This window comes from Ogataea parapolymorpha, chromosome IV, assembly GCF_000187245.1.
Source record: "Ogataea parapolymorpha DL-1 chromosome IV, whole genome shotgun sequence".
Classification (NCBI taxonomy): domain Eukaryota; kingdom Fungi; phylum Ascomycota; class Pichiomycetes; order Pichiales; family Pichiaceae; genus Ogataea; species Ogataea parapolymorpha.
This window is the reverse complement of record NC_027863.1, coordinates 884,512-899,147: the sequence shown is the minus strand read 5'-3', so window position 1 is coordinate 899,147 and position 14,636 is coordinate 884,512. Positions and strand designations below refer to the sequence as shown.

General features: G+C 45.6%; 8 protein-coding genes across 8 annotated transcripts; 4 read left to right on the top strand and 4 right to left on the bottom strand.

The window, feature by feature from the left end:
• Positions 1–38: 38 nt before the first annotated feature.
• HPODL_03529 (uncharacterized protein) lies at positions 39–1,457 on the top strand (the record flags this gene model as incomplete). Its single annotated transcript, XM_014079849.1, has 1 exon — positions 39–1,457. The coding sequence occupies one exon, from the start codon at positions 39–41 to the stop codon at positions 1,455–1,457; it is 1,419 nt and encodes a 472-aa protein (XP_013935324.1).
• A 253-nt stretch (positions 1,458–1,710) lies between these two features.
• On the top strand, positions 1,711–3,426 carry HPODL_03528 (Dicarboxylic amino acid permease; the record flags this gene model as incomplete). The annotated part of the gene is made up of 1 exon (XM_014079848.1): positions 1,711–3,426. One exon carries the CDS (start codon positions 1,711–1,713, stop codon positions 3,424–3,426), a length of 1,716 nt encoding a protein of 571 aa, XP_013935323.1.
• Positions 3,427–3,522: 96 nt separating this feature from the next.
• Positions 3,523–4,815, top strand: HPODL_03527 (Isocitrate dehydrogenase [NADP], mitochondrial; the record flags this gene model as incomplete). Its single annotated transcript, XM_014079847.1, has 1 exon — positions 3,523–4,815. The coding sequence occupies one exon, from the start codon at positions 3,523–3,525 to the stop codon at positions 4,813–4,815; it is 1,293 nt and encodes a 430-aa protein (XP_013935322.1).
• Positions 4,816–5,111: 296 nt separating this feature from the next.
• Positions 5,112–7,724, bottom strand: HPODL_03526 (Kinesin-like protein KIP3; the record flags this gene model as incomplete). The annotated part of the gene is made up of 1 exon (XM_014079846.1): positions 5,112–7,724. One exon carries the CDS (start codon positions 7,722–7,724, stop codon positions 5,112–5,114), a length of 2,613 nt encoding a protein of 870 aa, XP_013935321.1.
• Positions 7,725–7,899: 175 nt separating this feature from the next.
• Positions 7,900–9,015, bottom strand: HPODL_03525 (One of three possible beta-subunits of the Snf1 kinase complex; the record flags this gene model as incomplete). The annotated part of the gene is made up of 1 exon (XM_014079845.1): positions 7,900–9,015. The coding sequence occupies one exon, from the start codon at positions 9,013–9,015 to the stop codon at positions 7,900–7,902; it is 1,116 nt and encodes a 371-aa protein (XP_013935320.1).
• Positions 9,016–9,250: 235 nt separating this feature from the next.
• On the top strand, positions 9,251–10,210 carry HPODL_03524 (putative purine nucleoside phosphorylase; the record flags this gene model as incomplete). Its single annotated transcript, XM_014079844.1, has 1 exon — positions 9,251–10,210. The coding sequence occupies one exon, from the start codon at positions 9,251–9,253 to the stop codon at positions 10,208–10,210; it is 960 nt and encodes a 319-aa protein (XP_013935319.1).
• Positions 10,211–10,249: 39 nt separating this feature from the next.
• HPODL_03523 (uncharacterized protein) lies at positions 10,250–12,754 on the bottom strand (the record flags this gene model as incomplete). The annotated part of the gene is made up of 1 exon (XM_014079843.1): positions 10,250–12,754. One exon carries the CDS (start codon positions 12,752–12,754, stop codon positions 10,250–10,252), a length of 2,505 nt encoding a protein of 834 aa, XP_013935318.1.
• A 186-nt stretch (positions 12,755–12,940) lies between these two features.
• HPODL_03522 (Histidine--tRNA ligase, mitochondrial) lies at positions 12,941–14,536 on the bottom strand (the record flags this gene model as incomplete). Its single annotated transcript, XM_014079842.1, has 1 exon — positions 12,941–14,536. The coding sequence occupies one exon, from the start codon at positions 14,534–14,536 to the stop codon at positions 12,941–12,943; it is 1,596 nt and encodes a 531-aa protein (XP_013935317.1).
• Between the last annotated feature and the right edge of the window lie 100 nt (positions 14,537–14,636).

Here is a 14,636-nt window from a genome sequence, read left to right as displayed (position 1 = left end):
AAATCCCAAAAAAATACTACAATCCGAAGTCATCTCCGATGAGCTCTGGATACGTCCGAGGGCCGCAGTGTGGGGTGGACAATTGCACCTCGAACCTGTGGAAACGAATCGACGGGCGAAATGTCTGTTTTTACGGACATGTGAACGAAAACGACATTGAGATAGATGATGAGGAAGATCAGCTGGACAAACAAACAATGGGCACCTATTCGCGACGTTTGCGAAACGTCGCTGGCCTCACAAACACAGCCGCAAAAGACCTTCGAAGCCAGCAGTTTCTGCAAGAGCAGCAGCGAGACTATGCACACGGTATGGAATTACGCAAGCTTCTTGTGCAATGTTTACAGATCATCCTGATGAGACAAACTGAGACCCTCGAGGACAAGCTCAAGCTTCCCCAAGGATACCAGTCGGTGGTAAAGCGGTACTGGGCAATATACCTTCTTCACAAACATACCAAAAAAGACTCGAATGCCGTTTTGAGCCAGATGGCTGATTTTTCAAGCGTGCCCACTGTTTCTGACCTCTTGGTGTTTTGCTACCTTGGACTTGTTCGAATGAAACTCCCTGTCTATTTTAGCGACCTTTGGGGTCTGGCATGTAGCGGAGAGTTGCCTTATCTACGAGCAGAAAATGTTATTCCTTTGGATCTGCGGCTGCGTGTTCCAGTGCATGCCCTGAGAGTCTTCCACGGCGCTGCGGGAGATAGGGTCGACCATTTTGCGAAAATGAAACACACAATGCATATTCTTGGAATAAGTAGCGAATTTGCGCCCCCTATCAATTGGTATCCGTTGCTGACTAAGACCGTTTTGCAGCTACGGTTGCCTTTGGAGATAATTGAGGAGGTGTCGAATTTCATCGAGCTGGCTAAAATAGACATGGGTATAGACATGCGCGGCGCGCACCATCCGGAGTTGAAACTTTGGGCGCTTTTGATAGTGACGGCGTGCGGACATTTCAAAACGAATGCAACAAAATACAAGGTCTGGAAATTGCTGCACGAGTCCAGGGCTGCAACCAAACACAATAAGATTGTGATGCAGAACCAGATAGTTAACAAGTCCGGTTTTCTGGATCTTGTCAGCTGGACTGACAAGCAAACAGCAGAATATCTCGACTTTTTCGAGACAAGCATACTGCCTATTATCTCGAAGGAAAACGTGGTAGACGACACCAACACCAAATATCACATGCAGAAGATGATGACTAGCAGACTCTTCAACATTTTCGACCTACCGTCTCGCGCTGAAACGGAAGAAGACCCTTTGACGCAATTGGTGACAGATTACCGAGCGTACGCCGAATCTTCAGGCGACCACGACTATAACGAGGCGGAGTTGATAGCCGTATTAAAAGCAGAAATGCGTGCGCATTATGGGCTACGGACGCCCATTATTGATAGGCTGGTCAGTTGGGCCCTGAAGATGTTGGGCACCATATCAGCTTATCAATGACGCGAGTTCCGTTTTCGGAAACACGTTGCCGTTTGTTTTCTAAAAAAAGTTCTGCAAACCGATCACAACCGTGCATATCGTACGGCACTACATACTTAAATTTGAACGGTAGCTGCATACAGAACAACAGATTTTAGTGCCGTCATGCCAAGACCCTATTATGTCACACTTCGTATTGGCTGGAATCACGTAAAAAGATTTTCATCCCCGCTGTGAAAAAAGTAATCATCTAAATATCAAGTAACTCTCTAGTATGGGTAAGGAATACGCGACTGGATCTGGAGCACAGTCCCTTATCTCAGTCCACACCCGGGACTATGCTCTCGAGATGCAAAAGTCGCCTTTCGGCGCCGGCACAGAACCGTTAGCTCTCGAGGATGGCCATCAACTGAAGAAAGATCTCAAATCTCGTCATATTACCATGATTGCCATTGGAGGTGCCCTGGGTACGGGTTTGCTGATTGGTACCTCGTCGTCTCTGGCGAATGCCGGTCCTGGTAGTGTCTTGGTCTCTTACTCATTGGTGGGCTTGGTTGTTTATTTCGTCATGTGCGCACTTGGAGAAATGGCAAGTTTCATTCCTCTTCCAGAAGGTTTTGCTGGTTACGCCAAGAGATACTGTGACGAGGCCCTTGGCTTTGCTGTTGGTATCTCTTACTTGTGCAAATACCTCATCGTCTCGCCTAACCAAATGGTGGCAGGCTCGCTGGTTATGCAGTATTGGGTGTCTGCCGATCGCGTCAACCCTGGTGTCTGGGTTGCCATTCTAATGGTGGTGGTGATTTCCATCAACTACTTCGGCGTGAAGTTCTTTGGTGAGTTCGAGTTCTGGCTCTCATCGCTCAAAGTCCTCACTGTGCTTGGTCTCATTTTATTGCTACTTTGCATCATGTTGGGAGGGTCGCCAACTCACGACAGAATTGGTTTTAGATACTGGCACAATCCCGGCTCGTTCGCACCATATAGTGGTGTTGAAGATCAAGGAACAGCAAAATTCGTCGCTTTTTGGTCTGTTCTGGTGACGGCAGTCTTTGCCTACCTCGGTACCGAGCTGGTCGGTATCACATTCGGTGAGGCCAGAAACCCAAGATATACCATCAAGAAGGCTATCAGACTCACCTTCTACCGTATTATCATCTTTTACGTTCTGTCTGTGTTCCTGCTTGGCTGCTGCGTCGCCTACAACGATCCACAGCTAATGACGGCCAAGAAAGCTTCGACCTCGGCAAGTGCTTCGCCTTTCGTGGTTGCCATCAGAAATGCTGATATTAGCGGATTGCCTCATCTGATCAATGCCTGTGTTCTTCTTTTCATTTTCTCGGCCACGAACTCAGACCTCTATATTGCAACCAGAAACGTTTACGCGCTCTCCGCCAACGGAATGTTCCCAGAGATCTTCTCCAGAACGAACAAGCGCGGTGTCCCTGTTTACGCTTTGATCTTTGCCAGTTTGTTCTGTCTGCTGGCCTTCATGGTGTGCTCGTCATCATCTTCGAAGATCTTCAACTACTTCGTCAACGTGGTGTCTATCTTCGGTCTGATCACTTGGATCTCCATCCTGGTCACGTACATCTACTTCTGCAGAGCTGTCAAGGCGCAGGGTTACGACAGAAAGAAGTTCATCTACTATGCTCCATTGCAACCATACGGAACATGGTTCTCTCTTTTCTTCTGCTGCTTGATTTCGATCACCAAATCGTTCACTGTGTTCATCGGTGGCTTTGACTACAAGACATTCATCACCTCATACATTGGTATTCCAGTTTTCCTGATTGCTCTTTTCGGTTACAAGATCATCAAAAAGACCAAGACGGTCAAGCCGGAAGAGGCAGACCTTGTCACATACAAAGATGTCATTGATCTAGAAACAGAAGAATTCGAGAGACTCGAGGAAGAACGCAAGGTGGCCAGGGGAGGCAAGAAGGACCTGAGCTGGTTCTACGATCACACAGTTGGTTACGTCTTCTAATTACTCAGGTATTCGCTTATGTAATTAATACCCCAGGGTCACAAATTCGGAATCCGTAGGTGAAAAAAAAAGTAGTCATCCAGTATATCGTCAATTATGCAGTCTTTCAGACATTCGGTCGCCTCGATCCGGTGTTTCTCAACAACGTCCAGGGCTCTTGGCAAAATCAAGGTCAAGGCTCCAATAGTGGAGCTGGACGGTGATGAAATGACCAGAATCATCTGGGATATCATCAAGAAAAAACTGATTTTGCCCTACCTCGATGTCGACCTCAAGTACTACGACTTGGGAATTCTGTCCAGAGATAAAACGAACGACCAGATTACTATCGACGCTGCCAATGCCATCAAGCAGTACGGAGTTGGTGTTAAGTGCGCCACTATCACTCCTGACGAGGCTCGTGTCAAGGAATTCGGACTGAAGAAGATGTGGGTCTCGCCAAACGGAACCATCAGAAACATATTGGGAGGAACTGTTTTCAGAGAGCCAATTGTGATTGGTGGGGAAGATGGAGGCATTGAAATCCCACGCCTGGTGCCTGGTTGGCAACAGCCAATCATTATTGGTAGACATGCTCACGGTGACCAGTACAAAGCAACCGACCTGGTTATTCCTGGAGCCGGCTCCTTGGAGCTTGTCTACACGCCTAAGGACGGTGGAGAGGTCCAGAAGTTTAAGGTGTTTGACTACAAGAGCTCAGGTGTTGGTCTTGCAATGTACAATACGGATGAGAGCATCCGAGGATTCGCTCATTCTTCTTTCAAGATGGCACTGAATAGAGGTCTCCCTCTGTACATGTCTACGAAAAACACAATTCTGAAGAAATATGACGGCAGATTCAAAGATATCTTCCAGGAGATTTATGAAACCACGTATAAAAAAGACTTTGAATCAAAGGGTATTTGGTATGAGCACAGACTTATCGATGACATGGTTGCCCAGATGATCAAATCGAAGGGCGGATTCGTTTTGGCTTTGAAGAACTATGATGGTGACGTTCAATCTGACATTGTCGCTCAAGGATTTGGCTCTCTCGGTCTGATGACATCCGTCTTGATGACTCCGGACGGAAAGGCTTTCGAGTCTGAAGCTGCTCACGGTACTGTTACTAGACACTTCAGACAGCATCAACAAGGTAAGGAGACCTCCACCAACTCCATTGCTTCCATTTTCGCATGGACAAGGGGTATTGCTCAGAGAGGCAGATTGGACGGCACTCCAGAAGTCGTGACTTTTGCAGAGACTTTGGAAAAAGCTGTGATCGACACCGTTTCTCAAGACCAAATCATGACTAAGGACCTGGCTTTGCTGATCAACAAGAAAGACTATGTTTCCACCACTGGTTTCTTGGACGCTGTTGAGTCGAGACTCAAGAAAGCGCTTCCTTAAATATTCCGTATATCTCCACACGTTTTTATAAGCAGTTGAATTGCTAATAAATGTGACTCACCTCTCAGATTTCACGTCAGTTTCGTCATCTTCGAGATATTGCCAAAGAAACTTGAGTCCGTAGAATGTTCCCAGACTGACAACACCGACTTTCAAAAGAGGCACCGCAAGAACCTTGTAGAAATAGCTGTGTGGATTGAGGTTGGGTTGGTTTCCTTGGTTACTTCTAAGCAAACTGCTGCTGAACCATCTCCGCATCGTATGGAAAAACAATAATTGAAAAAAATAACTTTTTTTCATCCTCTGTTTTCGCCATTTTCTGAACTGCTCCCAGAATCCAAAGCCATCATGCTTTCATCAAGATCTCGCTCAATCGTAGGTGATGATTCTCTCATCTTCTTGAATTCAGGAGAGTTGAGGAGCGGAATTGTTGTCAAGCCAAATTGAAACTTTCCATCAGATCCGAGACCTGGTCCCATACTGGACTGCACTGGCGAAAGACCCCCTGATCGGTGGTTATCTGAAGGGAGGAGTGGTTTGGATGTCAACTTAATATCTGTGGAGGGTATATCTTGGAGTTTCTTAAGATTGGCTGGCTCGTTGAGCTTTTGGGATTCCCTGAGAGGAGACGACGCAAATTTTCTGGGAGCTGTTCCTTCGCTCATGCTCACATCCGAATCTTCAATATTTGGAACTTCCCAGCGTACTTTTTTGGCTTGTTTGACCGTGGTATCAGAGAACGATCTGTTTTGTAGGGACTTTGCGTTGATGTCGAGTCTATTTAGTTTTGCAAAGCCTTTGGTCAATGGTGAAGATGATAAGCGTTTTGCTTGCTTCACAGGGGTTGTGACCAGTTCCAAAGACTCCGGTTTCCTTTGCTTCTCGAGAATTGTAGAGGCTGCTGTAGTGTCTAAGTTAACGTAGCCCCCGTCTTCTAGAAGACGGGAAAGAGCTACTTTGGATTCCATCACCATTTCCCTCAGCGAAGTTGAAACATTTACCAACGCGTCTTCATTATCCGATGATATATCCAATAGGATCGCTGTTGCTCTCTGCAGTGTCTCGAAGACGAAATTGAAAGAGTTGAAATTTTTGATGGATCGATCAAACACAATCGAAGAGTCGAAAAGAATAGCCTTTTCGACAGAATCTTTGAGATGCAGCACGTGTGCTTCATAGAGTTTCGTGTCTTCGTCTGACCATGTATCTAGTTCTGTGAGAGCGCGAAGAAGAGAGGCGGAAGAGTCCTTGATGATAAAATCAAGCTCATTCGGCTTGCTATATTGAGTCTCCAGCTCCTTTACTCTCTGTTCCAACCTTTCTGACAGGTCCTCACAAAGATACATTAGCTCACTAAATCCTGGGACGAACATGTCAATATCAGTCAGGTCTTCCTTGGGTCCGAATCGATTTTCGAAGGAAACAAGTAATCGTTGGATCTGGTGTCTTTGGAGAAGTAAAAACTTGCGCTCTGCAAGTATGTATGCTTTTTGAAGCCTTGACTGCTGATTTCGTTGTAAAGATCGTTGAAGTTCGCTCATTGCTTCTCGCAATTTTTGCAGACATCTTTGTCTATTTCTGGTGTACTTGTCAATACCGATTTTTATCATCTTGTCCTCCCTGCTGCGCAGCTCCTCTATTTCACGTTTCTGTTCAGTGATCATTTTGAGATAGGATCCCACATGACGACTGAGGTTATGCTGATTTCGCGTGAGCTTCGTACGGATCTCTTTAGCGCGATCGGCGTACTTCAATGTGTTAAGTGTTTCGTCATAGTGACGTGATGATGGAGATACGCATACAATCATGAAAGTTTTGCAATTCCCGCCCAAAGAAAATTTGAGCAGCCTCGTCAACTTGGAATCTCTGTAGGGAACATGGTTGTGTTTGCGAGGATCGCATAAAGCATTAATACAGTTTCCCAAAGCAAGAAGTGACTTGTTGATATTCGCTCCCTCGTGAAGCCTTGCCCCTTTATTTCTAGTGGCCGATGCGCGCTCACTTCCTGCCAGGTCGATAAATGATAGGGTTGCGTAGGTGTGCTCCTCGTTGAGATCCGCTGTTCGGGGCTTCCGTAGCACATTGATCTGAAGTATAGCATGCGATCGCGAAGAAGTAGAGTTTGCTTCTGTTGGGGACACTGTGCGGTTCTTGTTCCCTATGATGATTAAATCCATGACTTCGTCCACAGAGTTCGGCGTATGTGTAGACAAATTAGCTACCGTTATGCGCTTATTTTCGTCCTCTCGCAATATCAATGACCTAGGATCTGTGCTGGGATTAAGCAAGTCCCTAATTGTTTCATTGTAAATTTCAAGGTAGCTGAGAGTTATCTCTGCTCTTTGCGTGTCTTCCATCTCGTTTATTCTGTTGAACAAATCTTGCATGGCTAAAAATATGATACCTGGGTTTTCCGGCGTACCTGATATCGTGAAGGTTTTACCACATCCAGTGGCTCCATATGCAAAAATAGTGGCATTGAACCCGTCAAGGACGGAGTCAAGCAAAGGTTTTGTCGAAAACTCGTACACTTCCATTTGTGTTGTATCCTCGTCAAATAGCTTGTCAAACACAAACCGATGTTCTCTAATTCTTGAACTGTGCTTGCCAATGCTGCTTGTATGCCTCTTATCTCCATTGTTGAATGTGTTCGAGAACACGTTCTGTTCCATTTGGACCAGAGGATTTGTATCACTTGGGTCGAATATTAGCATTCGATCGTCCACAGCGTTCAAAATTTTGCGAATTCCATTATGTAGTAGCAGCCTGTTGCTCGTATTCTGTGGCACTCCATACCCATGAAGCGTGTTTTCAGGGTTGTCGGGCTCGGATCTTAGTAGTTTAGACGATTCCACAGAGGTAAACGGCCGGATCCTCACAGCAACAGTGATCGACGACTCCCTGGACATAAACAAAAAAACAGTACGGTCGATTGGCTGTGCAGACTATCTTGATCGCGCCAAAGAAGGGTGCGCTTGTGCTGGTGTCGCGGTAAGATTATCTATCAACAAGCCCTTTTGATCCAATATTTATGTAAACAAAAAAAATACAATACAGTCGACGCGTCGTTGCGAGGACTAATTTTTATTGAAGTGGAGCATATAAAATCTGTGTGACATACTTTCTCTTGTACCTCACTATACTTGCCACTGCTAATGTGTTGTGTTTGATGGACGTTGTGGCCAGGTGATTCAACACCACATGATTTGGAATGCTCAGAGCACCGGAGGTATTGTCTTTATCCGTGTGATTGTAGCTGTTGAGAATGACACTCTCTAGATGTGGTGGCAGCTGAGGAGGAATAAGCCATTGCTGGCTCTGGTTACCTTGTCGTTGATTATTATCCAGTGTAACGTAGTACTCCTCCATCACCTTCGGGTCCGTAAAAATTGGAGGAATTGAATCGATGTATTCCGCAGGAGCGCTATCAGGAAGCTCTTCGTCGTCGTGGTATCTGGTATAGCCATCTCCCATGTCGTCGTCATCTCTTGTGAGTCCCAGCTTTGAATCCAGTGTCCTCAAGTATGATTTTGACCGGCTTCCTTGTGTGATGGCATTCAAGCTGGTATAGTCATCATGCTCTGACGGAATCACTTCTAAGTAATTAACAAAATGTCCGGACGTATCTGTTGCTGTAGGGATGAAGTTAGAGAATCGCACTTCGTTATCCACCACGAACTTAAATCTGTGTGTTCCCGGAGGCAGTGCAATTTGTACACTGAAACTACCATCCTTCTTAGAAGGACCATTCAAAGCAATCATTTTTCGCCATCCGGTGAACGTTCCCATAACGAACACCTTAGAACCTCCTTCCGTCCATTTAAACACCGTTGGCACCAATATTGGTTGAGCTGCCTGTTGTTGAGATTGAGATTGTGGCCCCTGTGGGTGCTCGCCGATCGGAGAATGCCCTATGTCATTTTCGCTGTCAATTACCATATCATCATCCTTGTGTGTCGTGCTTCCTGTCTTGTGTTTGTCGTAGTCCATGTCATCCGTAAGTATGAGTGTGGACTTGCGTCTTGTAGGTGTATTTACTGAACTATCGGTAGAATTTGTCGTTGACTCCGACTGTCCACCTTCTTCGGTGGATCCCGTCTGTCTCTGAAGGTCGATCATGGAGACATCTTTGAGATTCGAGGCCAGCTCATCGTAAACAGATGAGGAGTTTATCGACGAGTTATTCGAGTTGTTGGACATATTAGACATCACGGATGAGTGGTCCGGTGGTGGAGTGCTCGTCGCTTGGCGTATGTCAGGTCAAAAGAGGGCGCTGGTGGACAGAACTATCTCCAACAGCGAAACTCAATTTAAACGAAAAGTAAACTCTCGTTTGTTTTTTTGCTGTCACGACGTTGGGTGCCAGTAATAGATACGGGTAAATTTCAAAGGGAAATAAATAATTTTATTTATATTCTAGCTGCTAAAAGCAACCATGGCCGCTTTACCCCTTGGATCTGAAACCATAGACGACCAGATAGAGTCAGCAAAGGAATCAATTCTGGCTGACCTGGCCACCAGAACTACCAATAAGAGCCTTTTGTCTCCGAAAGTGCTGATTATTTGTGGATCAGGCTTGGGAGGCATATCGGAGATTTTGAAAGGTGAGACGGTCTCCATCCCATTCCACACAATTCCAAACTTCAAGACTTCCACCGTCGAGGGTCATGTGGGCAAACTATTGTTTGGCGAAATTGGCACCAACAAGGTTCCTGTGATGTGTATGGTGGGGAGATTGCATTTTTATGAAGGCTACTCGTTTGAAGAGGCAACGTTCCCCGTGAGGGTGGCAGCAAGCATGGGAGTGACTACGCTAGTTGTCACTAATGCTGCTGGAGGCATTAATCCCAACTATAAACCGGGCGATTTGATGGTTATCAGTGATCACTTGAATATCCCTGGTATGGCTGGCTTCCATCCTCTCAGAGGTCCCAATTTAGACAAGTATGGACCTCGGTTCTTGCCCCTCTCTGATGCTTATGATTTTGATCTCAGGTTGGAATTTATGAAAATAGCGAAACAGGTTCTCAGACTCAAAAGAACCATACATGAGGGTACCTACTGTTACGTGGCTGGACCAACATACGAAACTAGGGCTGAGGTGAGACTGATTAGAAAGTGGGGCGGCGACTCGGTTGGAATGAGCACTGTTCCAGAGGTAATCATTGCAAGACATTGTGGAGTCAAGGTTTTCGGTCTGAGCTTGATCACAAACGCAGGTTTGGGAGAGCCTCCAATTAACGCATTGGAATGTTTGCAGAATGGATTGAAGAAGGAGGATGTTTTAGATCAAACGGAGGGAATGGCTAGTCATGAAGAGGTTTTGGAAAGTGCCAACAATGCCTCAAAGGATGTCAACATATTGGTTGAAGCATTTATAAACACTATCATCTGAGAATCGTCAATGCATTATAGTATACAAGAAAATCAATGCTCAATGTGCATTTTTGCCGATGGCCACTGCGGCGGCCGCTGCTGCGCTCGACTTATCTGATAAGTCCATTTGTTTGATACCGCTGCTCACAGAGCTGACTGTCCCATTTTGCGAGGAGCTTCGTCTCACTGGTTTAGATGCGGACGCTGGCCTGCTTGGTCTCTTGGGAACAGTGTTTGTACTGACTTTCGCTGCAGTGTCAGAGCCCGATTCCTTACTTTGCCGCAAAAGTTCACGGGCTTTCAAAAGCGAATCAATCCACGAAACCGATTCATTCACTTTGAAGCCCACTCTTACATTTGAGTTGATTCCCCCTCTTACCAATGTTTTTGAATCATAGGCACTCAGAAATATTAGCTTGTTCATATTCATCAATTCCAAAATCAGGTATCCTTCTTTCAATTCTTCGTCAAATTCGTAGTCGTACATCGACACGTTACGGTTGGTCAACTTTACCTCAACTATTTTCGAGTAAAAATCCATTGCCTGCAATTGTGTCGACGACTGAGGATTCTGCAGTTTGAAGTCCGAGTTGATTTCATAGATTAGTAACCGGGCCATCGATGTGATAATGAGAATGCAACTTTTGAGGTCTCGGTTCAAGCTTTGATAATTTTCCGTAATAACCTTGTTCAAGATGTTGTCATCTAAAGTATGGCCTTGTGGAACAAACTGATTCGGCTTATGCGTCAGCTCAGATTTGAGAATGTTGTCAAGCTTGAGGATGTATTCATTGGCCATCAGCTTGTTCGTGATGCTCTTGGGGATCTGTTTATCCAGTAAAATAGGATTGATCATTTGTTGTTGTTGGTGTTGTTGATATTGAGAACTCGAGACGTTTTGAGAAGCTTGCAGCGCCCTCTTATGTGACATCATATTTCCTATTGCACCCGCTGCACTTACTGCTTGCGAGCTTGGTTGGGGAATCCCTAAAAGCTCGTTAATGGAAGGAGCGCGCATAATTGGCTTCCTCTCCGGTTGGTCGCCTCGTTTAGGAAGTACCGAACTTAAGGAGCTTTTCGAAAGGGAGTCCGAAGAAACGCGCTTGACAGATGTTTGGAAAGAGGGAGAATTTGAAGTACGCGAGTCCGTGTTGGTCGACAGGGGAGGTGTTTTGATGGAAGAAGTCATTGCTTGACTGTGTCTAGGACCGACCATACGCAAAGTGGTTCTAAGGGATGTTTCCGATGGCGAGGGAGGTTCGGAAGCTGGAGGGGTGATTGAAGAACTATCACCATTGACGAATTGTAAGCTGTTTCTTCTTTCAACTATGTCGTTCTTGTTTCGAAGCTCACTGGATATTGGTGACTTTCGGATGCTTGTGGTGTTGGCTGCGACGGGGGCCAACTGATTTGCTAGCACCCTATTTTTGACATCCTGATCCTTTTCGGCAAGTCTGTGAGACAGAACTTTGTTCATCAACTGCGGATTATTTTGTGCGTTCATTATCTGTCGTTTGAGAGCATTTTGTGGCACAGAAGGTGTTTTGCTGGATATTTTACCATCAGAAGGACCATATAAGTTCGAACTAGAGTTTGATGGGGATGCCTGTCTCGATTGAAGCAAATTATGCAGACGCGGATTATAAGCTTCCAATTTTGGGACTTTGGTTCTCCAAATGAAATCTTTGTTGTCCCAATCTATGTTTTCCAACCAGGGCTGCCTTTTGAGATCTTCAATGTTGCACCTCTTTTCTGGCTCAACTACCAGTAAACTTCTGATTACTTGCTCGACTTGCGGTGGAACAAAGTAGTTCTTGGGGAAGCTGTAGTCTAGAGAGATGATTTTCTCGAACGTCAAATACTCTGTTTGACCCTTGAATGGAGGTCTTCCGACAATGAATTGATAGAGAATGCAGCCCAAGGCCCATAGATCACATTCGAACCCGCAAATGTTATACTTTAGTAGCTCAGGGGAAACGTACTCTGCCGTTCCTACAAACGATCCGTTGCTTGTTTGGTTGCTCATTTCCCGCCCTGCTTCGTCTATAGGCTGCATGGAACGGCCATTGGCCATCTCTTCCTGGGACAAGATCTTGGCCGCCCCAAAATCCGTAATCATCAGTTTCCACTCGTGGTTAAGTAAAACGTTTTCCGGCTTAAGGTCTCTATGAATGATTCCCTTTGAATGTATGAACTCAACAGCATCAATTAATTGCACAAAATAGTATTTGCTCAAGGTTTCACTTAGAGATCCCATTTTGCGAATCAGTGACAGCAGCTCGCCGTTTTTGGCAAAGTCAATCACAAAATAAAGCGATTTTTCGTCCTGGAAAGTATAATATAAGGTCACTATCCCGGGATGTTTGCCCAAAATGTTGAGTGTGTCCTTCTCTATGTTCACGTACTTGCGTTTGTTCTCTCTATGTATATGCGACTTCGAAAGGATTTTGATTGCATAGGTTCGGTGGTTGTGTATAGAAACACCCCTATACACCTTAGAGTAGGAACCTTCTCCAATACATTCACCGAACTGGAAATCTATAGCAGATCTCTTTCTAGCCATGGTGACTTTCTGGAGAAGCTGAGAAGTTCAAGTTTCAGGGAAAAGATTGGATCTCGGAATTGTGGACGCTTCCAATCCAACTTCTATTCTTATACAGCCTTGTCTAAAACAATAAGGTGTGTTTTCACTCCGATTTTTTTGTTAGCTATTGACACATGTATTAATTATGGCAGCGTCGATCGACTTCTATAATCCGGCCAACAGACGGGTCACGTCGTCCATGCCGTCGTGTTTCTGGTCCTCTAGCCTCTGTTTCACCACCTCAACCAGATCGCCGATGCTCACCAGCTCTCCATCATCTTTCTCGTTACCAGTACCCAGCACCTTAACTCTGACCTGGCCCTGAGGATACTCTTCTTTCCCCAGGATCACAGCAAGTGGACATCCCGACTTCTCAGCAGCCTCGAACTGCTTACGTGGATTGGCCTTGGCTTTGTACAAGTATTCACACTCAATTCCTGCCTTCCAGAGTTTGGCAGCAACAGCCATTCTTTCCTTCAAAAATCCGTTCCATCCTTCGCCTCCACCAAAGGCCATCACATACACCTGGGTCGAGGATGCTCTAATCTTGTCTGCTAGTTCTGCCCTCTGCTTGATGAGCGAAAACAGCCTCTCCACACCAAACGAGACACCAACACAAGGAATGGATGGAGCTTTTTTTCCCTTGGAGTTTGTTCCTAGGAACATTCCAACCAGACCGTCGTAACGGCCACCAGCAGCGATAGACCCGACGCCAACATACTCTGAAGCATCCTCGTCATCCTTCTTGGATTTTTTCACCCGGGCCTTCTTCTCGGCAGCGTCCTTAGGAGGCGCACTCTGAGATGTCACGGCCTCGTATATCACACCTGTGTAGTAGTCCAAACCGCGGGCCAGAGACATGTCGAAAGAGATGTAATGGTCAACCTCAAACGCTTCAACATAGTCTGCCATGGTGGTAATCTCGTCAATACCCTGTTTTGCGGACTCGTTGGCCATCAAAGTTGGATCGCTGGATAATTTGGCCAGAACGTCTCTGAGGGTGCCATTGATTTTCACATACTCTCCGATTTTGTCAGCAACATCCTCAGGCTGGTTCTTTTCTTCACACATCTCCTTTTTAACCGCATCCCAAGGAGACTTGTCCAATTTGTCCACGGCAGAAGAGACTTTACGCACGTCTTCTTCTTTGACTCCACAGACCTGGAAAATACCGTCCAAAATCTTTCTGTGGTTCAGTTTGATCTTAAAATCTTTGATGCCGAGTCCAGTAAGGCCGGAAACAAGAATATTCATTATTTCTGCATCTGGAACCATAGAGTCGTAGCTTCCCGCAATGTCGAAGTCACATTGGTAGAACTCTCTCATTCTTCCCTTCGTCATAGCCGGCTGGTCCCTTCTGTAAACTTTGGCAATGTGGTACCTCTTGATATTGGATATTCCATTCATGGCAACGTATCTGGCAAAGGGGACAGTCAAGTCGTACCTCAAAGACGTCAGTTCACCTCCTTGGTCCTCCAGATTGTAAATCAACTTTGAGTCTTCCCCGTACTTACCAGCCAAAATTTCTCTGAGCTCAAAGACAGGAGTATCAATAGTCACACCACCATGGGATTTAAAAAGGGATGTGAGTTTGTTGAAAATGGCTTCTCTGATAATCATATCCTTATCTGCCCAGTCTTTAGTACCTTTGGGGGTCTTCAAGTTGAACTGCTGAGACTCTTTGGCTTTTTTGCCAGCCACTCCAGCAGCAGCAGCTGCTGCTTGAGACGATGGTGCACTGGTGGAAATGCTCTGCGACATTGCTCGACAAAATATATTATATCTTTTGATCGAGGAACAAATGAACATAGAGACGAGCTACGGTCAATATTTTTCATCACTGGTTTGTGTTGTGCACGAC